This window comes from Muntiacus reevesi, chromosome 9, assembly GCF_963930625.1.
Source record: "Muntiacus reevesi chromosome 9, mMunRee1.1, whole genome shotgun sequence".
In the NCBI taxonomy this organism is placed as follows: Eukaryota; Metazoa; Chordata; class Mammalia; order Artiodactyla; family Cervidae; genus Muntiacus; species Muntiacus reevesi.
In genome coordinates, this window is record NC_089257.1 from 82,268,962 (window position 1) to 82,289,885 (window position 20,924).

Here is a 20,924-nt window from a genome sequence, read left to right on the forward strand (position 1 = left end):
CCGGGTGGGACCACAGGCTGCACAGGACCACAGGGACATGTGGGCCAGCCCCCTGGCTTCAGGGGGACTGGGGAGAGTGTGGAGGCAAGGCAAGTGCTATGGCTCTAGCAGTGTGATAGGAGAGCCCAAAAATATCAGCTCCTCCATCTCAGGAGATTGTCACAGACCTCTGCACTCCGGGCAGAGCCTTCAATCTTAACTAATGTATCTCCTTCTTATATGGTCTAGGAGCTTTCCACACTGTTGGGTTTGTGCTGAGTCCTGGTGTGCGTTTCTCTGAATGAGGGAACTTTTCAGCCCCTTCAGCCTTTTGCATCTTCTGAACCCCTGCCCTCTTGGTTTTCAAAGCCGAAAGTATTGGGAGCTCATCTCTGCAGTACAGGTTGTAAGGTTTGGGGTGCCTGATACAGGGCACAAACCCCAGCTCCCCGGGAGAAGCTCCACGTTTGTGAGGTCCCTTGTGCCTCCAGGTTGCTGGGCCAGAGGTGAGATTTTGAGTGAGGCTGCACCTCTGATTCTCCTACCCATCTTGGTGGTGTCCTTTAATCCTTTGTTGAGGAACCTTTTAGCTCATTTTCGGGTCTTTTTCAATGGAAATCAATCCATTGTATAGTTGTAGATTTCGTGTGCCTGTGGGAGGAGGTAGAATCAGCGTCTTCCCAGGTCAACATCTTGATTCAACCTCCATCACAGTTATTTTTATCACAGAGGTATTATGTAATATTAGGAGTTAACTTTGGAAAGTCATAGTAATACACCTTTGATCTGATGATATTCAGCAAATTTGAAATTTTCACTCAAAGAACTTTCTCACGTTAAAACCACTAACTACTGGACTTTGTAGTAACCTATTTATTTAGTGTTTATTACTTAGAAGTATATACCCTACTTTATCCCAGAAAGAGATTTGAGGCCATTAATATTTAGTTTTATTTTCTTTAAATGATAATAGAAGGCTTCTTTTATTTTCTCCGCTCCAGTTTACAAGATTGAAGGCATGAACACTGCTAATTTTAGGAAATTGTTTACAAGATTGTGAAGTTTAAGGACATGGTCAAAACACCTGGGATATATAGGAAAACATGTTGTCACTGTTTCATTAGTATCAATGAATACTTAGTACATGAATACAATCATAGAATACTTAGTGTCAAAGCATTCTGAATGAACACATTTTATGTATTTTCCGTCATACTCTGAATCCTTTTTAATCATCTGCCACCTTTAATCCTTGGTTACGTTAGAGTATTTTCATATGTAATTTATAATAGTCAAGTTATTTGACATTTAAAATCAAGCTTTATATATTTCTAACGTTATTTGTATATCCTTTAAAGCACTTTTAAATTTTATTTGACTTAATTGACTTTCTCTCTTGATGTCTAAATTTATTTTTAAAACAGCCTTAATAACCCTGACTTTTATATTGCTATTAAACTGTTAGCATGGAGTATAGATTAAAAGCTTGGAAAGCACTTATTTGAAAGTCATAAATATTGAGTATATGCAAAGCCTATCGTTTTATCTGAACGAAGTGCTTCCTAGTGATTAATTTCAAAAATTATCAAAAGAAACGCATAATTTAAAATACTTTTAATATTAAAGATTTTAAAAATATTCCCAGTTTTTATTCTTGTGTTTCTTTGTGTATTGCCCATCAGAGTGATTAGTATATCTCTCATTGCCCACTTATATCTAATCACAAAAACATTAACCAGCCATTAAGAGGTTTATAAGTACTGAATGTTCATTCTAAACAATTACCTAAAAAGTAATCTATTGTGTACTTTGCATTTGACTAGAGTTTGAAATGTGTTTTCTAACACTTGTTTCATTGTTCAAATCCAGTATAAAGATAGTCCTTTCAAATTCAAATGAACCTTCTCAAGGACAATCCTCCCTGAAAAACAAATGAACATCTGTATGATACTGAATAGAGCTTTTGAATAGGAAGTGATCAAGTCAATCAGAATATATGTGATACTTAATGCACCTCGGAACTAGATTTGTTTTTTTTTTTTAATCATACTTAGGTAATTTGAATGAGGAAGTTATCACATATACTTATGCTGTGATGAGGGAGATTATACTTCTTGTAGTAAAGACTTATTCTTTTGGAAATCAGCTTTCCTGTAGTCTTAGGCACTTGAAGCATCTCTTTGCCACAAGGTGTAATTATAAATTGATATGTCTTTCAGAAAAATGGCAGTCCAAGGGTCCATGTGTTTGCATGATTTATCCCATTCTGACTCTTGATATGGTATATTAGTTTTCTACCAGTTCCCTCAGCTCCTAGTGACAGATCGCATTTCTCCTCCATAGTTCTCCATGCAAACTTCCCCTGAGATGTGTGCTCAGTGCGTATTTGTTCTTGTTCTTGATTCTGAAAACTTGGCCTCTTTGCCCCAGTGCTGAATGGAATCTTGGTGACAGTGTTTTGGATGAAATAGAAAAGAATTGCTTTATTGCTTTGCCAGACAAAGAGGGATACAGAGAGCTACTGACCTTGAAAATTGTGCCCCCCACCCCCCCCCCAAAAAAAAAAAAAAAACTGAAAAACTGTGTATCCCAACCCAGGAGGACTTGGCGAGGCATTTTTTAGCAATAGCTCAAGGGTCAGGTTTCTCAGAAGTTCAGAGTGCGTGCAGGGCCGGCAAGTCTTTAAAGATAATCTCACAGTGAGCTACTCTGGTTCCCTTAACCTAGCCTCAGGTGGTCTTCTCTGGCCTGGAGAATGCTGACATCTTCCCTTTGTTAGGTTTTAGTTCTATGAAGAACTGTAAAGATACTGTATCTCCTGAGAAAGAGCCAGGACACTTCCCCAAGGCTGCACTATTGTTTCCTAGCTGTTCCTTCCTTGTCTCTGCACCTCCTCCCTTCCCTGATTAGCAACTGCTTCAGTCTGCCCTTGGGAACTCAGGGGAGGTCATGGAGGCTGGAGTCTGTTCCCTACAAAGCAGGAACAGAAGACACAGAAGAGCTTCCTGCCCAGGGGCCCCAGAGGGTCCTGCTTGGTTTCATTCTTACTTAGTTCCACTAGGCTTTTATTGCCAAGGGAAGATTTTGATCATGAAAGGGGGTATTTAAATTACCTTTGCTTTATTGATAGGTAGTACTTGAAATTATAAATCTTAAATCTGTTTTGAATTTTATTTTTATTATTTTGTCTTAAGCCATAATTTTTCTTTAAATGCATTTTTAATCATCATACAGCTCTTATTTATACATGTACTAATTTTAAAAGTAAGTCATTTTCACCTCTTCATATTTTCATAAATCTGATAGAACTCTCCCACTTATACATTTAATCAAGCAAGCTTCTATAAACATTGTTGTTCAGGTGCAAAGGGTGTCCGACTTGACCCCATGAAGAGCAGCACACCAGGCCTCCCTGTCCCTCACCTTCTCTCAAAGTCTGCCCAAGTTCATGTCTGTTGCATCAGTGATGCCATCCAGCCATCTCATCCTCTGACACCCTCTTCTTCTCCCCTCAATCTTTCCCAGCATCAGGGGCTTTTTTAATGAGTCAGCTATTCACATCAGATAACCAAAATACTAGAGCTTGAGCTTCATCATCAGTCCTTCCAATGAGTATTCATGGTTGATTTCCTTTAAGATTGACTGGTTTGATCTCCTTGCTGTCGAAGGGACTGTCAGGGGTGTTCTCCAGCACCACAGTTCAAAGGCATCGATTCTTTGGCACTCTACCTTCTTTACGGTCCAGGTCTCACAACCTTATGTGTCAGTTGGGAAGACCAGAGCCTCTACTATAAGGACCTTTGTCAGCAGAGTGATGGCTCTGCTTTTCAACACGCTGTCTACTTTTGCCATAGCTTTCCTGCCAAGAAGCAGTTGTCTTATTTCATGGCTTCAGTCACCATCCACAGTGATTTTAGAGCCCAAGAAAATGAAATCTGTCATTACTTCCATCTTTACCTCTTCTATTTGCCATGAAGTAATGGGGCCGGATGCCATGATCTTAGTTTTCTTAATATTTAGTTTTAAACCAGCTTTTTCACTCTCCTACTTCACCCTCATCAAGAGGTTCTTTAGTTTCTCTTTGATTTCTGCTGTTAGAGTGGTACCAATCTGCATACTAAGGTTATTGATGTTGTATCTATATATAACTATATCTAACATATGTATCTATATATTTGTCATATGTGTGATACCAAGAAACATATCAAGTTATAATTGCAAAGCCAGTAAACTTCATCCTCTAATAAGATGAGATTAACACCCTAATAAGACAGATTAATGATTCTGGTAAATATAATCTTGCTAAACAACCAGACAACTTTTGTAGTCTAGTAAATTTGCTTATAAATGCATAAATTAATATCTTTTAAAGTATTCTAAACTTTCTAGAATTACATGTGAAATTGTGTAGCTGTTTCAGAACGTCTTGCTACACATTGGTTTAAAACCAAGTGACCCAAAATTGCACTTGGTTTTGGTTGTTTTCACACATTCTTGGGGATTCAAATTTGTTTACAGAATCAGTGCTCTGTTTAAAAGTCAGGACTATGGCATATGCCACCAGTAAAAGTAGCTCAGTAGTAGAGGCACATGATTGAATGCACTTTCTAGAGGAAGTAAACTCCCCTTGCTCTTGGTAGACATTTTGGTATTGCCAGTTTGCATGGGTGAGGCTTTCTAAACATTTTTTCAATCCAACTTGCAATGAAGGACTTTGCCGGTTCCTCAGAATTTAATCATTTTGCATGTAATTTTGAATAATCTACTACATCAAGGCCTAATATTTATTAATGGGCTTTTGAATCTCTTGCTTAGGCTGTAATTTTACCCCCTTCTCATGTATCGTATCACTATCTTGCTAGTGATTTAACAACTCATAAGATACATCTTTATGCTAAACAGTATTCCAGATTCAAGCACTTGATCCTATTGAGTAGCATCATATTTCCTTCCTAGTGATACATCCAGAATTTTATTTGTTTCAGTTCAAAATTATATTCTAGTGATTGTGAAGTCTCAGTCCTCTTTCTTAAGTCTTGAATAAATCCTGCAGGCTCATCCTGTTTTGAGTTCAGCAGCTATGTTTTCTTTACGTTTGTACCTTTGACCATTTTTCTATATATCATCTTGTTTCTCCGAGATCTGTGTCCCCTTTTGACACTTGACTCTCTCTCAACATGGCACTGTGTCCATTTTAGTCTTCTAATATCTCTCACAATTGGCATCTGAAACCAGTACCAGCCCTTATTCATTTGCCACCTCGAGAAGTACTTCTTTATAGCCTTGGCAATTCAGATGGATTCCTTTTGTGTTAAATTATTCCTATTATCCTTTAGAAACTCACTTTTGCTAGGAATGTGTTTGTGTTTTTGAACTGTGAAAGATAATAGTGAAGCTAAAGATGGTAAAGTACAAAACTCAGATAAAAATTTGTTTTGAATGTCAGCTGTTGGGAGCCATCATGTGTCTGTGCTTTCATGGACAGACATATGATCTATCTCTCATAAGCAATGAAGAACTATCTAGTGTTCTAAAATAGGGCCATGCTGTGTGTATACAGGGAACATATGCCATGAGGTGGAGAATGAAGCTCTGCTGTGAATGCACAGTAATGAGACTCTGTACAGGCCTAACCTGAAAGTCTCCCTTCTTTGTGGTTACTCTTAATTTCCCATTTTTCAGAGTATGTGCCACTGTGTGTGCTTAGTAGCGCAGTCGTGTCCAACTCCTTGTGACCCCATGGACTGTAGCCTACCAGGCTCCTCTGTCCATGGGATTCTCCAGGCAGGAATACTGGAGTGTGTTTCCATGCCTTCCTGCAGGAGATCTTCCCAACCCAGGGATAGAACTGGGTCTCCCACATTGCAGGTGGATTCTTTACCATCTGAGCCACCAGGGAAGAGTATAGATGCCATAAATCAGACTAGCATAATTCAGTAGCGAAGGAAAACTTGACTCATCTTTATAAAAAAACTATCAAGTTAAAAAGCTAGAGCACCAGTTCATCATAGGATATTAAATCCACAGATTCTTTGCTGGCTGTAAAATATTCCACAGCATCCTTTTCTTGAACTTAACTTTGAGAGTGGATTTATTTTAAGAGTAGTAACTAAACAGATATCACTCAATTAACATTAGAACCCAACTATCCTTCAGACCGTACCATTGAAAATGTAATTATGCCATTTGAGCCCATTGTTCAAAGAAACAAAATATTTGTCTTGACGCATCTTTTCTGGCCCTAGTTGTTAACAGGAGTGGAGGCTTGCTTTTTCTGGCATTCTTTCTTGGTGCTCTGAGCCTTGTTTCCACTCATGCATATGTTTCGTGTGATGACTTTTCAGCTGATCCTTCTATCCCAGGTCTGCAGAAACTGAAATTGTGAAAGGCAAGTTTTTTAGTTCTCATTCTCTCATGCAATTCAGTTCAGCGATACTCCATTGTGGAACTAGTTTATTCTAATCATTGTGATTAAGAAAAAGGAAGTTCTTTCAAATTATACTTTTCTAATTAAAGTACTACTAGCTGTATAGTGGTAAAGTGTTTGAACAGTCTCATTCCTTATACAAAAACAAAGGTATTGGACCAGAAGACAGTTTCAAAATTTCCCGACAACTCCAAATTTCTGCCACTGTATGTTTCAGTGGCTTTCCCCATGTGTACTCAAGGAATTTATTCTCCCAGGAATCAAACAGAAAAAGTGAACTCATTCTTATCCATGACAAGTGCTGTAATGTCATGAACATTTGGGCAGTTCCTACTACCCTTTAGGTAGTTCTGTTATGGAAGTTCCCAGACATTCCTGGCTTAATCATTTTTTCCTTCACTACCTTCTCCCCAAGGCCCCTAATCAAGTACAGTTCTGTTCTCATCACCAAGACCAAAGAAGAGAGTCAGAAGTCAAGTCCTCTTCATGGACAGAACAGAAAGAAACAGTTTGGGTCAAGGCTGTGAAGAGTTACCTGCTCTTCCTTGCAGTTCAGTTCAGTCCCTCAATTGTGTCCGACTCTGCGACTGCATGAACTGCAGCACGCCAGGCCTCCCTGTCCATCACCAATTCCCGGAGCCTACTCAAACTCATGTCCATCACGTCAGTGATGCTATCCAACCATCTCATCCTCTGTTGTCCCCTTCTCCTGCCTTCAATCTTTCCCAGCATCAGGGTCTTTTCCAATGAGGTCGGTTCTTCACATCAGGTGGCCAAAGTATTGGAGTTTCACCTTCGGCATCAGTCCTTCCAATGAATATTTAGGACTGACTGGTTTGATCTCTTTGCAGTCCAAGGGACTCTCAAGAGTCTTCTCCAACACCACAGTTCAAAAGCATCAATTCTTTCGCATTCAGCTTTCTTTATAGTCCAACTCTCACATCCACACATGACTACTGGAAGAACCATAGCCTTGATTAGACAGACCTTTGTTGGCAAAGTAATGTCTCTGCTCTTTAATATGCTGTCTAGGTTGGTCATAGCTTTTCTTCCAAGAAGCAAGCGTCTTTTAATTTCATGGCTGCAGTCACCTTTAGGGAGAAGAGAAAAGGTCCTGTGGGAACCATGAATGCCCATAAATGCACTCATTTTCTTCTGTTTCTTTCTAGCCACATGTACTATTAGTTGTATGTGATAGGAGCCTTTTAATCTGAAATGGTAGATTAGAAATGTGAATTCAAAATTAAAGTCAAGTGTTGCTTTGTTTTGTCAATCCTGAGAATGTGTTGTAAGGCCAAGTAGATTACATCTGTAAGGACATGCTGGGCTTTTAATTACTAGGAAATTGAAGATACAAAGATTTTCACTTTGTTAGCTGCATGGAAGACTATTCTTTTTCTCATGGCTTTTTGAATTCTGTTGAGATTAATAGCTTTTTGTGTTGCTAAACTGCCTTTTGGAAACTTTACTTGGATTTCAGTAAAAACTTTAGCCCTCATTAGTTGTCGGGGGAGAAATAATAATGTTTCTCTTTAAGTTTTGATTGAATACATTAAGTTCTTTAAGTTAGCCTATCTTCTGCTTTAACCCTAAAGGCCAAATATCATTAATACTATAGGATTTCAATTCCTGGAAATTTGTGGTAGTTGTACTCTGCCTAACCCTGGTCTTCACAGAGAGATACAGTGCTTGGGTAGGAGTCCTGCAGAGTTGACCAAAGCAGCTTCTATTAGCCGATAAGCTCTAACCCTTGTAGAAGCCAGAGAAGGTACTTGAGCAAGTCAGCTGCAAACCAGTAACTGCCAGCCATTGATCAGCAAGCATTCCTTGGGTGCCTGCTCTGGGAGGCTTTGAGCAGTCCATGTTTCATACGGACAGGTATATTCCCCTCTCTACTGTTGCAACAGGAATACTTGCCCTCCACTAAAGAGAAATTAGGATAAATTCCCAGCCTTTAGAGGTCCCTTACACTGATTTTTCATTTGAACACTAAAGAGTTCCCAGTCTTTCTTTTATAAGCTATAGAGGCCTATTTTTGTTGAATTCTCTTTAGCACTAGCATACTAAGTGGAATATAGCCCTCATGGCTTTGGAAGACTGAAAGGTTTCCTTTACAGAATGTGTTCCTCCCTTACTTCCCTCAGAAGCACTGCTCCTTGGGACTTCCTCCTACATCAGTCACCGGGAGACAGAGGGTTCTGGAGCATGTTTAAGCCATATCTCTTTCCCCTCAGACTCAGCAGAAACTGCTGAATTCTTGTGTGAAGGCAAGAGTAGTAGTTTGTAAGGCACCCATGAATGGGTACTGCCATTATTGCCTTTTGATGTCTTTTTATAGGAATTGGCAAGTCAGTAGCCAAAAAACCTCTGCTGCATTCCAGTTAAGCAAGTAAAAGCTAAGAGTGTGGGATTGCCTTTCTTTCATTTAGTCCTTTCTGAGTAGAAAACTGTTGAAGTTATATATATAATTAAATCAGAAACACCAGGTTATGCTGTGGTTGAGAGACTTACCACAGTGAAGGTTCATATCTTGATTATGCTCTAGGTCCATTCAGGTCAGCTGTGATTCTCTTATTTATAGTTTTTACTCTAAAATCCAAGCTCATGGAGTACCTTGTCACTCTAACATTGATGATCTTGTGCCAGAGGGGACTAGAAAATGTCAAGCTCCTACATACCAGTTCTCCCTGACTGATGGATGACAATGTCTGTCACTTCTCTTCATGTTTCATTGGCTAGTGCATATCATGGGACCAAACTGTCTTAGTGAGAGCTGAGACACACAACCATCCTACAGGAAGGGGCAACAAATGCAGGTGATCGATAGTCCCAAACTGCTGTGATCTGTTTAGTTCCAATGAGAGGATGGGTCTGCTCATTGTTATTTATAGTAACCACCTCTTCAACAACACTAGACAACTCTACACATGGACATCATCAGAGGGTCAATACTGAAATCAGATTGATTACATTCCTCGCAGCCAAAGTTAGAGAAGGTCTGTACAATCAGCAGAAACAAGATCGGAAGCTGACTGTGGCTCAGATCATGAACTCCTTATCACCAAATTCAGACTTAAATTGAAGACAATTGGGAAAACCACTAGACAATGCAGGTATGACAAAAATCAAAGCCCTTACGATTATACAGTGGAAGTGACAAATAGATTCAAGGGATTAGATTTGATAAACAGAGTGCCTAAAGATCCAAGGACAGAGGTTTGTGACATTGTACAAGAGGTGGTGATCAAGACCATCTCCAAGAAGAAGAAAAGCAAAAAGGCAAAATGATTGTCTGAGGAGGCCTTACAAATAGCTGAGAAAAGAAGAGAAGCTAAAGACAAAGGAGAAAAGGAAAGATATCCCCATTTCAATGCAGAGTTCCAAATAATAGGAAAGAAAGATAAGAAAGCTTTCCTCAGTGAACACTGCAAAGAAATAGAGGAAAACAATAAAATGGGAAAGACTAGAGACCTCTTCAAGAAAACTAGAGATACCAAGGGCACATTTCATACAAAGATGGGCTCAATAAAGGACAGAAACAGTGGATCTAAGAGAAGCAGAAGATATTAAGAGGAGGTGATAAGAATACACAGGAGAACTATATAAGAAAGATCTTCATGACTCAGATAACCATGATGGTGTGATCGCTCACCTAGAGCCAGACATCCTGGAATGTGAAAGTGGGCCTTAGGAATCATCACCATGAAAATAGTGGAGGTGATGGAATTACAGTTGAGCTATTTCAAATCCTAAAAGATGATGCTGTGAAAGTGCTATACTCAACATGCCAGCAAATTCGGAAAACTCAACAGTGGCCACAAGTCTGGAAAAGGTCAGTTTTCATTCCAATCCCAAAGAAAGGCAATCTCAAAAAATGCTCAAACTACCACACAATTGCACTCAACTCACACACTAGCAAAGTAATGCTCAAAATTCTCCAAATCAGGCTTCAATAGTACATGAACCATGAAATTCCAGATGTTCAAGCTGGATTTAGAAAAGGCAGAGAAACCAGAGATCAAATTGCCAACATCCGTTGGATCATCAAAAAAGCAAGAGAATCCAGAAAAACATCTATCTCTGCTTTATTGATTATGCCAAAGCCTTTGACTGTGTAGATCATAACAAACTGGAAAATTCATAGAAATGGAAATATCAGGCCACCTTACCTGCCTCCTAACACATCTGTATGCAGATCAAAAAGCAACAGTTAGAACTGAACATGGAAAAACAGACTGGTTCCAAATCGGGAAAGGAGTACGTCAAGGCTGTATATCGTCATCCTGCTTATTTAACTTCTATGCAGAGTACATCATGTGAAATGCCGGGCTGGATGAAGCACAAGCCAAATCAAGATTGCTAGGAGAAATATCAATAACCTCAGATACCAGATGTCACCACTCTTATGGCAGAAAGTGAAGAGCCACTTTCTTCAGGTTCTAAAGAACCTGTTGATGAAAGTAAAAGAGAAGAATGAAAAAACTGGCTTAAAACTCAAGATTCCAAAAAGCTAAAATCATGGCATCCAATCCCCTTATTTCATGGCAAATACATGGGAAAACAATGGAACCAAGTGAGAGACTTTCTTTTCTTGGCTCCAAAATCACTGCAGATGGTGACTGCAGCCATGAAGCTAAAAGACACGCGCTCCTTGGAAGAAAAGCTCTGACCAACCTAGACAGCATGTTAAAAAGCAGAGACGGAACTTTACTGACAAAGGTCCATCTAGTCAAAGCTATGGTTTTTCCAGTAGTCATGTATGGATGTGAGAGTTGGAATATAAAGCAAGCTGAGCGCCAAAGAATTAATGCTTTTGGACTGTGGTGTTGAAGAACACACTTGAGAGTCCCTTGGACTGCAAGGAGATCAAACCAGTCAATCCTAAAGGAGATCAGTCCTGAATATTCATTGGAAGCACTGATGCTGAAGCTGAAACTCCCAATACTTCGGCCACCTGATGCAAAGACCTGACTCATTGGAAAAGACCCTGATGCTGGAAAAGATTGAAGGCAGGAGGATAAAGGGACTACAGAGGATGAGATGGTTGGATGGCATCACCGACTCAATGGACTTTAGTTTCAGCAAACTCCTGGAGTTGGTGATGGACAGGGAGGCCTGTTGTGCTGCCATCCGTGGGGTCGCAAAGAATCAGACACGACTGAGTGAGTGAACTGAACTGATGGCTCTTTGAAGAATAATGCTCCAGGCCGATAGTACCTCAATCCCCAGGGACTTCAACCCTGCCCAAAGAATACCTTGTTCGTGTGATTTGCATATGTAGATTTTACATTCCCCTCTAGTCAGTAACAATGATGATGATGATGATAAGAACCAACACTCTGTAGCACTATATTCTAAATATTATTCTAGGATACTTGCAAATGTTAACATATTTCATCTAGGAATAGCCCTATGTAGACAGTATTACTATTATCCTTATTTTATGAAAGAGGAAAATAAGATAAAGAATTAAAACTATCCCCAGTAATACAGTTACTAAATGGGAGAGTAACTATGTCTCTTTCTTCTGCTTAGCACTAGTGGCTGACTGTTTTCTTTGTTTTTATCATTTCTTCTGTTTCTTGGTGGTGTGTGGATAGGAGCACATGAAGAAGGGATCCAGCATCTAATTACATTTATTCCATGTTTGGTGCTCTTCATTGGTTCACGTGGTTTTGTCTTCATCTTACTGCAACCCTTTAAGACATGTAGTGCCATTTCCCTCATTTTTAGATGAAAGAATAGCATTAATAAAGGTTCATAGGCATGCTTCCATCACAAAGCCTTGAGTTGAGATCCAACCCCAGGTTCACCTGGCTCTAAGCAAAGCTGAGTGTTACCTCTATTACGGAACCTCTGTCTACTCTTTCAGGCAATAGCAAAGGATGTTCAAAGGCAATAAAGCAAAAATGCATGGTTATTTTGGCCAACACAGTTTACTCTTTCACATCTTAACAATTACTTTACAATATTATGATGAGTTTTGCCATACATCAGCATATATCTTTTAGAATTAATGTTTTGTGGTTTGTTTTTTTTTTAAATATACCTGGGGGTGGAATTGCTGGGTTGTATGGTAGTTCTATTTTTACTTTTCTGAGGAACCTCTATATGGTTTTTCACTGTGGCTGCACCAATTTATATTCCCACCAACAGTGTACAAGGGTTCTGTTTTTTCCCACATCTTTGCCAACATGTGTTATTTGTTTTGTTTGTGTGTGTATGGTGTCCATTCTGATAGGTGTGATAGCTCAGTGTGGTACCTCTAGCTTTTCAGTTTCTCATTTCTCATCTTAGATTTCTCAAACTTTTCAGTCAATTCAGTTTTGGTGATTTTCTATGCCTAGGATTTCTTCAAAGTTTTTCATCTTTCCTGGTACCTTTTTTTAGCCTAATTTTTTGATATATGTTTTCTGTGGATCTGTGTTGTTGCATGTATGTATTTAATCCACCATCTTTAAATGGAAACCAGTTTTAATTTTTTAATGGTTTGTCTTTGTCGTCATAAATTGTTATTTAGGAATATCATATATTCACTACATTTGGTAAATATAGTATCAAAAACTTGCATTATAGTGTTTGCATTACAGTATCAAAACTTTTTGAATTTTCCCTGTGGGTTATTATTTGGTATTTTTAAATCCTTTCTCTTTAAACAAGTAGTCTAATTTGATTCAACCTCTAAACCTTAAGAAAATCTGTTAAAAAGCAATGAAAATAAAGTGCAGTTTCATAATGGAGAATCTTTGAGAGGATTTTTAGTGAACTTACTATGCATATTTTGAACTATTTTGAATATGATATGAAATGAAATAGAATAGAACATAGAATTCAGGAGACCTGAGTTAAAATGTGGCTCTAGACCTTAGAACAAAAAAAAGCAGTTTTCAGCAACTTGGTAAATCACCTTAAGATTGCAGTGCTTTATCTATACCTCATAATATTCTTTGGAGAATCTCATGGGAAAAATATATGAATAGCTTTGTAATATAATTGTTAACACACAGTAAAAGTTTATTTTTATTGTATTTGCTTCTATCATCCAGAAAAATATGTAGTAAAGGATAATGCTAATTTTAGGGAAAACGGATGGGTTCAATTTTACATATTACTTTCTGTGAAAGAGCTGTGTTTTTAATGAAGCAAGTTGATATAAAAACATTGGTGAATATGAATCTCACTCTTTCACTTCTAGCCCCAAGTAAAAAATCAGATGCTAATCAAAATATTTGATAAATTCAGTAACAGCCTGTGTGCCATCAAGCCATGGAACAACAGAGCCGACTGAAGCAGTAATGTTAGTTCATCATAAACACTTAATATGGTTTTCTTTTATTTCCAGTGTACTTAAATGAAGCAGGGTTCAACTTTGTGAGAAAATGCATCCAAGCTGTGGAAACCAGAGGTCAGTGCTGCCTGATGGGTACACCATTACTGATGCATGGTCCCTTCTTACAAAGAAGCTGCTCAGAAATCAGGATGTACTTTGTTATCAACAGGAGCTTAATTTTAAGAAACACATGATTTATAAATTATACAAACATGTAAACAGCTGTACTTTGAGCTTCAGTTTGCCAAAGTCATACTACAGACATACTTCTTTTTCATGAAGTTTCATGATATAGCCTCACTTTACTTCTTTTTGATGGACCAGTATTACTATTTTTTTCCAAGCTGTAGGAAGTAAGATTCCTGAGGAGTTTGAATTCAACTCTCCTCCTTCCCTGCATTATTATCTCACAGTGATTTGTGTCACCGTCACAAATTCAGCACCTGTCTTCAGGCTAGTCATGACCTCTGTCCTGAAGTCCACTCTAGTTGCCTTTTACTTCCAGGAAAATTTGTCTAAAGCAAAACCTCCTGTTGGGCTTTGGAATTCTTTAAATTTATAATCAAAGTTTGGTGCTGCCATTTAAGTTTTGAGAAGTCAAGTCGTTTCCTTAAAAATCTCTGAATCTGTCTTCTCACCTTTATTTCTGTTTAATTTTTTGGGGGGAATAGTTGATTTACAATGTTGTGTTAGTTTCAGGTATATAGCAGAGTGAATCAGTTTTACACATGCATATATATAGACCCCATTTTAGATTCTTTACCCAAATAGACAATTATGGAGTATTTAGTAGAATTGCCTATTCTATACAGTAAGTCCTTATTAGTTATCTCTTTTTTATATAGAAGTGTATATATGTCAGTCCCATCCTCAGCTTTAAAGTGAAGCTAGCAATTCCATCCAACTGTTCAACACATAGGACTCCGTGATTAAGGAAACAGAATATGAGAAATACTGATCATTCTTTCTCATCTTGAATGGTTTTTTATATTCAGGTAGTGGTGAATAGACAGCTGTACTTTGCCATTTTGAAGCTCTTTCATAGACTTTCAAATCACTGTTCATTTTTGCTCTAAGAAATATATGTCTGATGAGTGTTTCCAGGGTAGGTTTGCTAAAGTTAGACTGCAAAATTGGATGCATACCTTCCAGATTTTCTGTAGGCATATATCTGAGTTTTTAACATTCTGTCCTTGGAACTTGTGTCTTATGCCGTTTTCTTGTGATTTTTTTCCTTCTCACTAGGCATCACCATTTTAGGTCTCTACCGAATAGGAGGAGTGAATTCCAAAGTGCAGAAACTCATGAATACCACATTTTGTAAGTTTTGGCTGAAGCCCGTTACTTACTTACTTTCTTATAGAAAATTCAAACCATAGGATTTTTTGAGATATAGATTATTGCTTGTCTTTGAGTATTTTCAGGTCATATCTAAAATTAATATTTGTATTCATTTTTAATGTCCATTATTATAGATGACCAATCAGAACTTGTAAAGGGGCCCTTTTTAGAATATTGAATTTTTCCTCAAGTGTTCTTTGATTAGCTAGAGGTACAGTAAGATTTATGGGTGCTGGGATTCAGATGGCCTGAACTGGAATCTTGGCTCAGCCAGTTTAAAGTTCTGTGACCTTGGGTGATTTGCTTCACCCCTCTGTGCCTTCACCTCCTCGTTTATAGAAGGAGGCTCATTGGGATTATAAGAATTTGATGCGTTAGTCCATGTAAAGCACTGAGAAGCACGCCTAGCACATGGTAAGTATGCTGTGACGTTAGCAATGGGCAAACATCTGACTTGAGAAACTGTGTTTCGTAAGAAATGTTTGAGGTTCAGAGTCAGAATGTGCTTTGCACCAACTCAGGCAAACAGGAGTCCAAAAGTTAGCTCCACTGGCCTTCCAAGAAATGCATGCCTCTCTGTTTGACCTACTTTTGTCTGCATCCGTCTTCTTAATAGTGCCCGTGATATATTGCATTGCAAAGTTTAGACATCTTACTTTAATTCTTTTCAGCTCCCAAGTCCCCTCCTGACATGGACATTGATATTGAACTGTGGGATAATAAGACAATAACAAGTGGACTGAAAAACTACCTCAGGTGAGGGGGGCCTGCCTCCTGCCGCTCTGCTGTGGTCTCACGGTCACCCCTGTGGGCAGGCAGCGTGGACTCCAGGGAGCCCCGTGGGGTCCTCTTCCCTTCTTGGCACAACTCGTTCACTGGAGGTAGATTAGCTCAGACTGGTCACAGTTACGTTCAGTGTTCTGGGGTTTATATGTGCTTGTTTCAAACAGTAAACTTAAAAGGCTGCGATAGTTTATGAGCGCTAAATAATAATTTCTGTTTCATATTAGATTCAAATTCAGGTCTTCGTATATTTTTTTATAAAACATCACAGGTTGAATTGGAAATTAAAAAAAAAAAGAAAAGAAAGAAACTGTTGCCCCCATATCTGAGAGGGATTTTGTTCCTGTAGTCCAATAGTTCTCACAAAGTATTAAAAATAATTCTCCCAGACTCTCCCATTTTAATACAGTGGCAGCAAGAAGTGCTCAGGACACTGGTATCTTTGAGGTCTGCGTTTTAGAGCTACTTGTCAACTCTCTGGTAGGACTTTGTTGTACTTCTCACAGAAGCACTGAAAGTTCAGGGGAAATCAGAAGGTAACTGTTCTGAAATCTGCTGTATTCTCTCTTGTAGGTGCCTTGCAGAACCACTGATGACTTACAAATTACACAAAGATTTTATTGTTGCTGTTAGTAAGTACATTTCCATTGGACGCATTGTAATTGATGTGGTTTTATGCTGTATCAGAGGTTGTAAGTTTAAACCTGCTAGTTTTAACATTTTCCTACCTATGGCTTAAGAAATTGTCATCCTCATACTTAACAGATTACAATATGGTTGTGAGAAGTCATAGAATGAACTAAAATACTTTGTTACTTAGTAAGGCTCATTGGGGTGGCACGTATGGTGTGATTAGAAAGAACTGTGAGAAATTACTCGAATTACATTTTACTTGATTAATGAATGTCAGTTTCTTACAAGAGCGACTTCATGGTTAAATAAACAAGACCACAAAGAGGTACAATCAGTTATACCCCCGCCTCCGCTGTACTCACATGATTTGTTCCTAAGTCTGGAGAAAGAGTCAGCTATTTTTAGAAGGCAGCAACACCTTTTCTCTCTTATTATATTTATTGATGATGATCAGATGGTGCAGTGGTAATGAGCCTGCCTGCCAGTGCAGGAGATGCAGTTTGAATCCCTGGGTCAGGAAGATCCCTTAGAGTAGGGAATGGCTACCTTCTCTTGTGTTCTTACCTGGAAAATTCCATGGACAGAGGAGCCTGGCGGGCTCCAGTCCATGGGGTCGCAAAGAGTCAGACACAACTGAGCACATACAATCTCACAAACTCATCAGATATCTATATTGTTTCTTTAGATCTGTGACTGCCTTAATGTTATATGAATAAGCAGGTTTAATTCAAAATTATGGGGAGCAGGGGAGGGGGCCAGTGGCAGTCATGTAACCTGAACAGTTAGAGTTGTGTAAAACTTTGGGCTAAAGGGTCAGGTAGCCATCTGAGCCAGTCTCAAGTTGTAACAGTTAAGAGTTGGCATTTCATTGTTAAGACATATAAGATATGACTGTAATAAGAGTATTTTTCACAATCCAAGAAAGAAATCAACTGCATTAGTTTATTACCACACATTGTAATCTCACAGGAGGTGTTATCTATTGCTAAAATTGTCAATTGAAGCTGAATGACCTTGGCTTGAAGCCCTGCATACATGACTGACCGCATGATCTCATGACATCTGTACTACTTAGCTTTCTCCCGACAGCTCTGCACTCTACTTCTTCTTTATAGAAATCCATCCTTGTAAGAAGAAAAAGACCTTTAAAAGTATATAATCCAGCCTCATTTTATTAACGAGGAAATCAGGACCCAGAGGGGGACAAGTGACTTTGTCCAAGGACCCTAGTAAATTCATAGCAATATCAAGACTACAAGCCAGGATTTTTGACTCTTAACCTAGAACATTTTGTTACAAGAAATTCGTCTTATAACAAACGGTGTTTGATCCAGTTAGCTAGAATGGCTCAATGAGCTGGTTGTTTCGATGCAAACATTTGGTGACAAGATTTTTTTTCTTCACTTTTGTGGCAAATAGTGATCATATTATTCACTATCATGATAATTAAAGCATTTCTCATGTATAAGAATCCATCTTCTGTCTGGGTCAAGGATAATAGAAATTGGTACCATTTGGCTTCGAGCAAGAGAAATTTAGCTCAGGAAGAAAGGGGAAGTTACTCAGAGACTTAAGGGGAGTCTATCAGAACTCCTTGGCAGAGAATGGGTCCTGCCTACAGTGGCCTGCATCCAGGAACTGCAAAGTTGGGAAGAGATGTTTCTTATCCACCCTCCCAGCTCTTTTTGGATGTCTCTCATTTTTGTTCTCTGTGGCATATCTACCTCATTTGCAGACAGATTTTTCTTCACTTGGGAGCACATTTGGTGATGGTCTGCCTTGTTTTACATAATCTGCCTTTGCACGAATCCAGCATACAGATCAGAGTTTTGGTGTCTCCATTCCAACTCCTGGGAGAGACTTCATGTTTAGCCCATTGAAAACCAGGCCCTTTCCTCACCTCGTGTGCAGATAGCTGTGCCCGGAAGAGATGAAGGTCCCATTTATAAACCCTGTGCACTGGGCACTTTCTGGAGAAAGGGCTTGGCAGGGTGGGCAGTCACCCTAGAATTTGTTTGTTGTAGTAAGAGAGTGTTAAATAGATTCCTTTTTCTGAAGCATTACAAGTTTCTCTAGCCAACTCGTCAGCCTCTTGGCTTTTTCCTTGCAGACTGAATCTGCTTGAGATGATTTTTCTTTTTTTTTCTTCTCAGATGTACCATGGTCAGCATGGGCTTAAAATCTACTAGGCCTTTGGTTGCATAATTATCCTGACACCTGAGAAAAATAACTCTCTGCCGTCTTTTAAACTATTAAATTTAGAAAAGAATGCCTCCTTCCTCTGGTCTGATAGAGTCACTCAGAGGTTTCAATGTGATAAAGTGTACTGTGGTGTATGGCACATTCGACCATTAGTAACAACTGCTGCCATCACTCATATTACTAAAAGTTTTATTCTCTCCTTTTGTAACAAAACCAAAGGAGGAAATGAGTTATAGTTGTATAGAAGTATATAGTTCAGAGGCTAAGAGCATAGGTCAGGATTAGATAGAACTGAGTTCTTCTCTACTTAGTGATTGCAGATTATGGACAAGTTACCCAGTGACTCTAAGCCTTAGGAAATAATAGTGATAATACTCACCCTGTGAAGCAATGCTTATAAGGCATGATGGATGGAAGTGGTTATGATGTTTAAATTATTAATGTTGATAGAATTAGAATTTGAATATTTGCAACCTTTTTTTATGTTACAGAATCTGATGACCAAAACTACCGGGTGGAGGCTGTACATGCATTGGTGCACAAGTTGCCGGAGAGAAACAGAGAGATGCTGGACATCTTAATAAAGCACCTGGTCAAGTAATGCTCTGACTCAGACTGCTCACTCACTTGTTCATCTGATAAGCCTAAGGATGTTCATGTCTTTCAAAGGGGGTGATAGAGCTGTAACTTTGCTACTATAATCAGAGTCCATTGAATTGCTTGAAAAATGATGCAGCAGTTTGTTTTTAAGATATAATCTATGTGTATGTGTATCTGTGTTTATGACATGCAAATAATTTTATCCCTGCAACTGTTATACTTATGATGGAATGTCAACTTAAAAATGTATGAAGGAGTATATAGTTTTTTCTCAGTTCTTTTAGATGCATTGTAAGCCTGAAGTTTGAAGACTGGGTCTCTGTTTTACTAGGGTCACCAGGTTCTACCAGGTCAACATGCCACTGGAATATTAGCTTCCCTCCCCAGAGTCCTAGTGTCTGTTGGTTTCTGAAGATCTTTTGACTCTTATTATTTAAAACTTTTGATAAATATTGTATTAATCAGGTTTCTTCAGAGAACAGAACTAATATGTTGTTGTATGTGTGTCTATGTGTACATACATATATATGTAAGAGAGACTGATTGGTTGCAAGGAATTGGCTGCACAGTTGTGGAGGCTGATTTCAAGGCAGGGTGGAGACCCAGAAAAGTTGATGTTGTGGCCCAAAGCCAGGTAGTCTGGAGGCAGAATACCTTCTTCCTCGGGGACCTCAGTCTTTTTCTCTTAAGACCCTAAACTAGTGTTTAGATGAGGCCCACCCAGGTAATGGATGGTAGTCTGCTTTACTCAAAGCCTACTGACTTAAATGTTAATGTCATCTAAAAATGCCTTCACAGAAACATCTAGAATTATGTTTGACCAAATATTGGGGTACTGCAGCCTAGCAAACTTGGCATGTAACACTAGCCGTAACAGATCTATCTTCATTCACACACACACACACATACACATTTAATTCAGAGATTTCACTTCAGTTACCATGCTGCTGGAAACAAAAGTCCAAATTCAGGTTTTAAACTTACTTAAGAATTCTCTTATAGTCTCATCTACAAATGGGAACAGTTTTTGTCTTAATGAGTACTGCAATTCATAGTCAAATGATTAATCCTTCCTTGTTTGCTACAAGTAGTAACCCGATTTATGCTAATTTGAGCCATGCACATTTGAAACTGTGCTCTATATTAACTTGCAGGGTTTAAGATAATATTAGTTGGCCCTCCTTGAAATAAGAGGAAATCCACTAGGAATGATTTCATTTCAAGTTCATTGTTAATGATTGCCCTTGTTGGCATTTAGCTAATGAAAAGGGACTCACTACCTTGGTCTGAATTACATAGTCTTGAATTATGTTTTTGAGTTGTGTGTCCTTTTCTTGAAACAACCATACAACATTTAGTGGGCATTCTCTTGCTACATTCAAGTTAATTTTTTAGCAAAGCCTTTTAAAATATACTTTAAAAGCTTCATGAGTGTCACATAAAATATTTTTCCTTAATTATCCAGAATGTTAGATGAACACAAGCTTCACTTTGAATTGTGACTGTAACACAGGAAATGGAGTATATCTAGCCACTAAAGAGTACTGAAAATTCTTCTGCCCAACCTTCACCACCGTTCCTAGCTGAACCTAAAAATCTCAGTCTCCTCTGACTGAGCAGCAGCAGTAG

The 20,924-nt window shown here is 38.6% G+C and overlaps 1 protein-coding gene across 2 annotated transcripts in view; it reads left to right on the plus strand.

The window, feature by feature from the left end:
- ARHGAP42 (Rho GTPase activating protein 42) overlaps positions 1–20,924 on the plus strand; it is a 321,353-nt gene that overhangs the window by 277,627 nt on the left and 22,802 nt on the right. For both annotated transcript variants that reach the window (XM_065946301.1, XM_065946302.1), the window contains 5 exons: positions 13,749–13,811; positions 14,982–15,056; positions 15,749–15,833; positions 16,434–16,492; positions 19,187–19,292. In XM_065946301.1, coding sequence (XP_065802373.1) covers positions 13,749–13,811; positions 14,982–15,056; positions 15,749–15,833; positions 16,434–16,492; positions 19,187–19,292 — 388 coding nt within the window. The remainder of the gene's footprint in view (positions 1–13,748; positions 13,812–14,981; positions 15,057–15,748; positions 15,834–16,433; positions 16,493–19,186; positions 19,293–20,924) is intronic.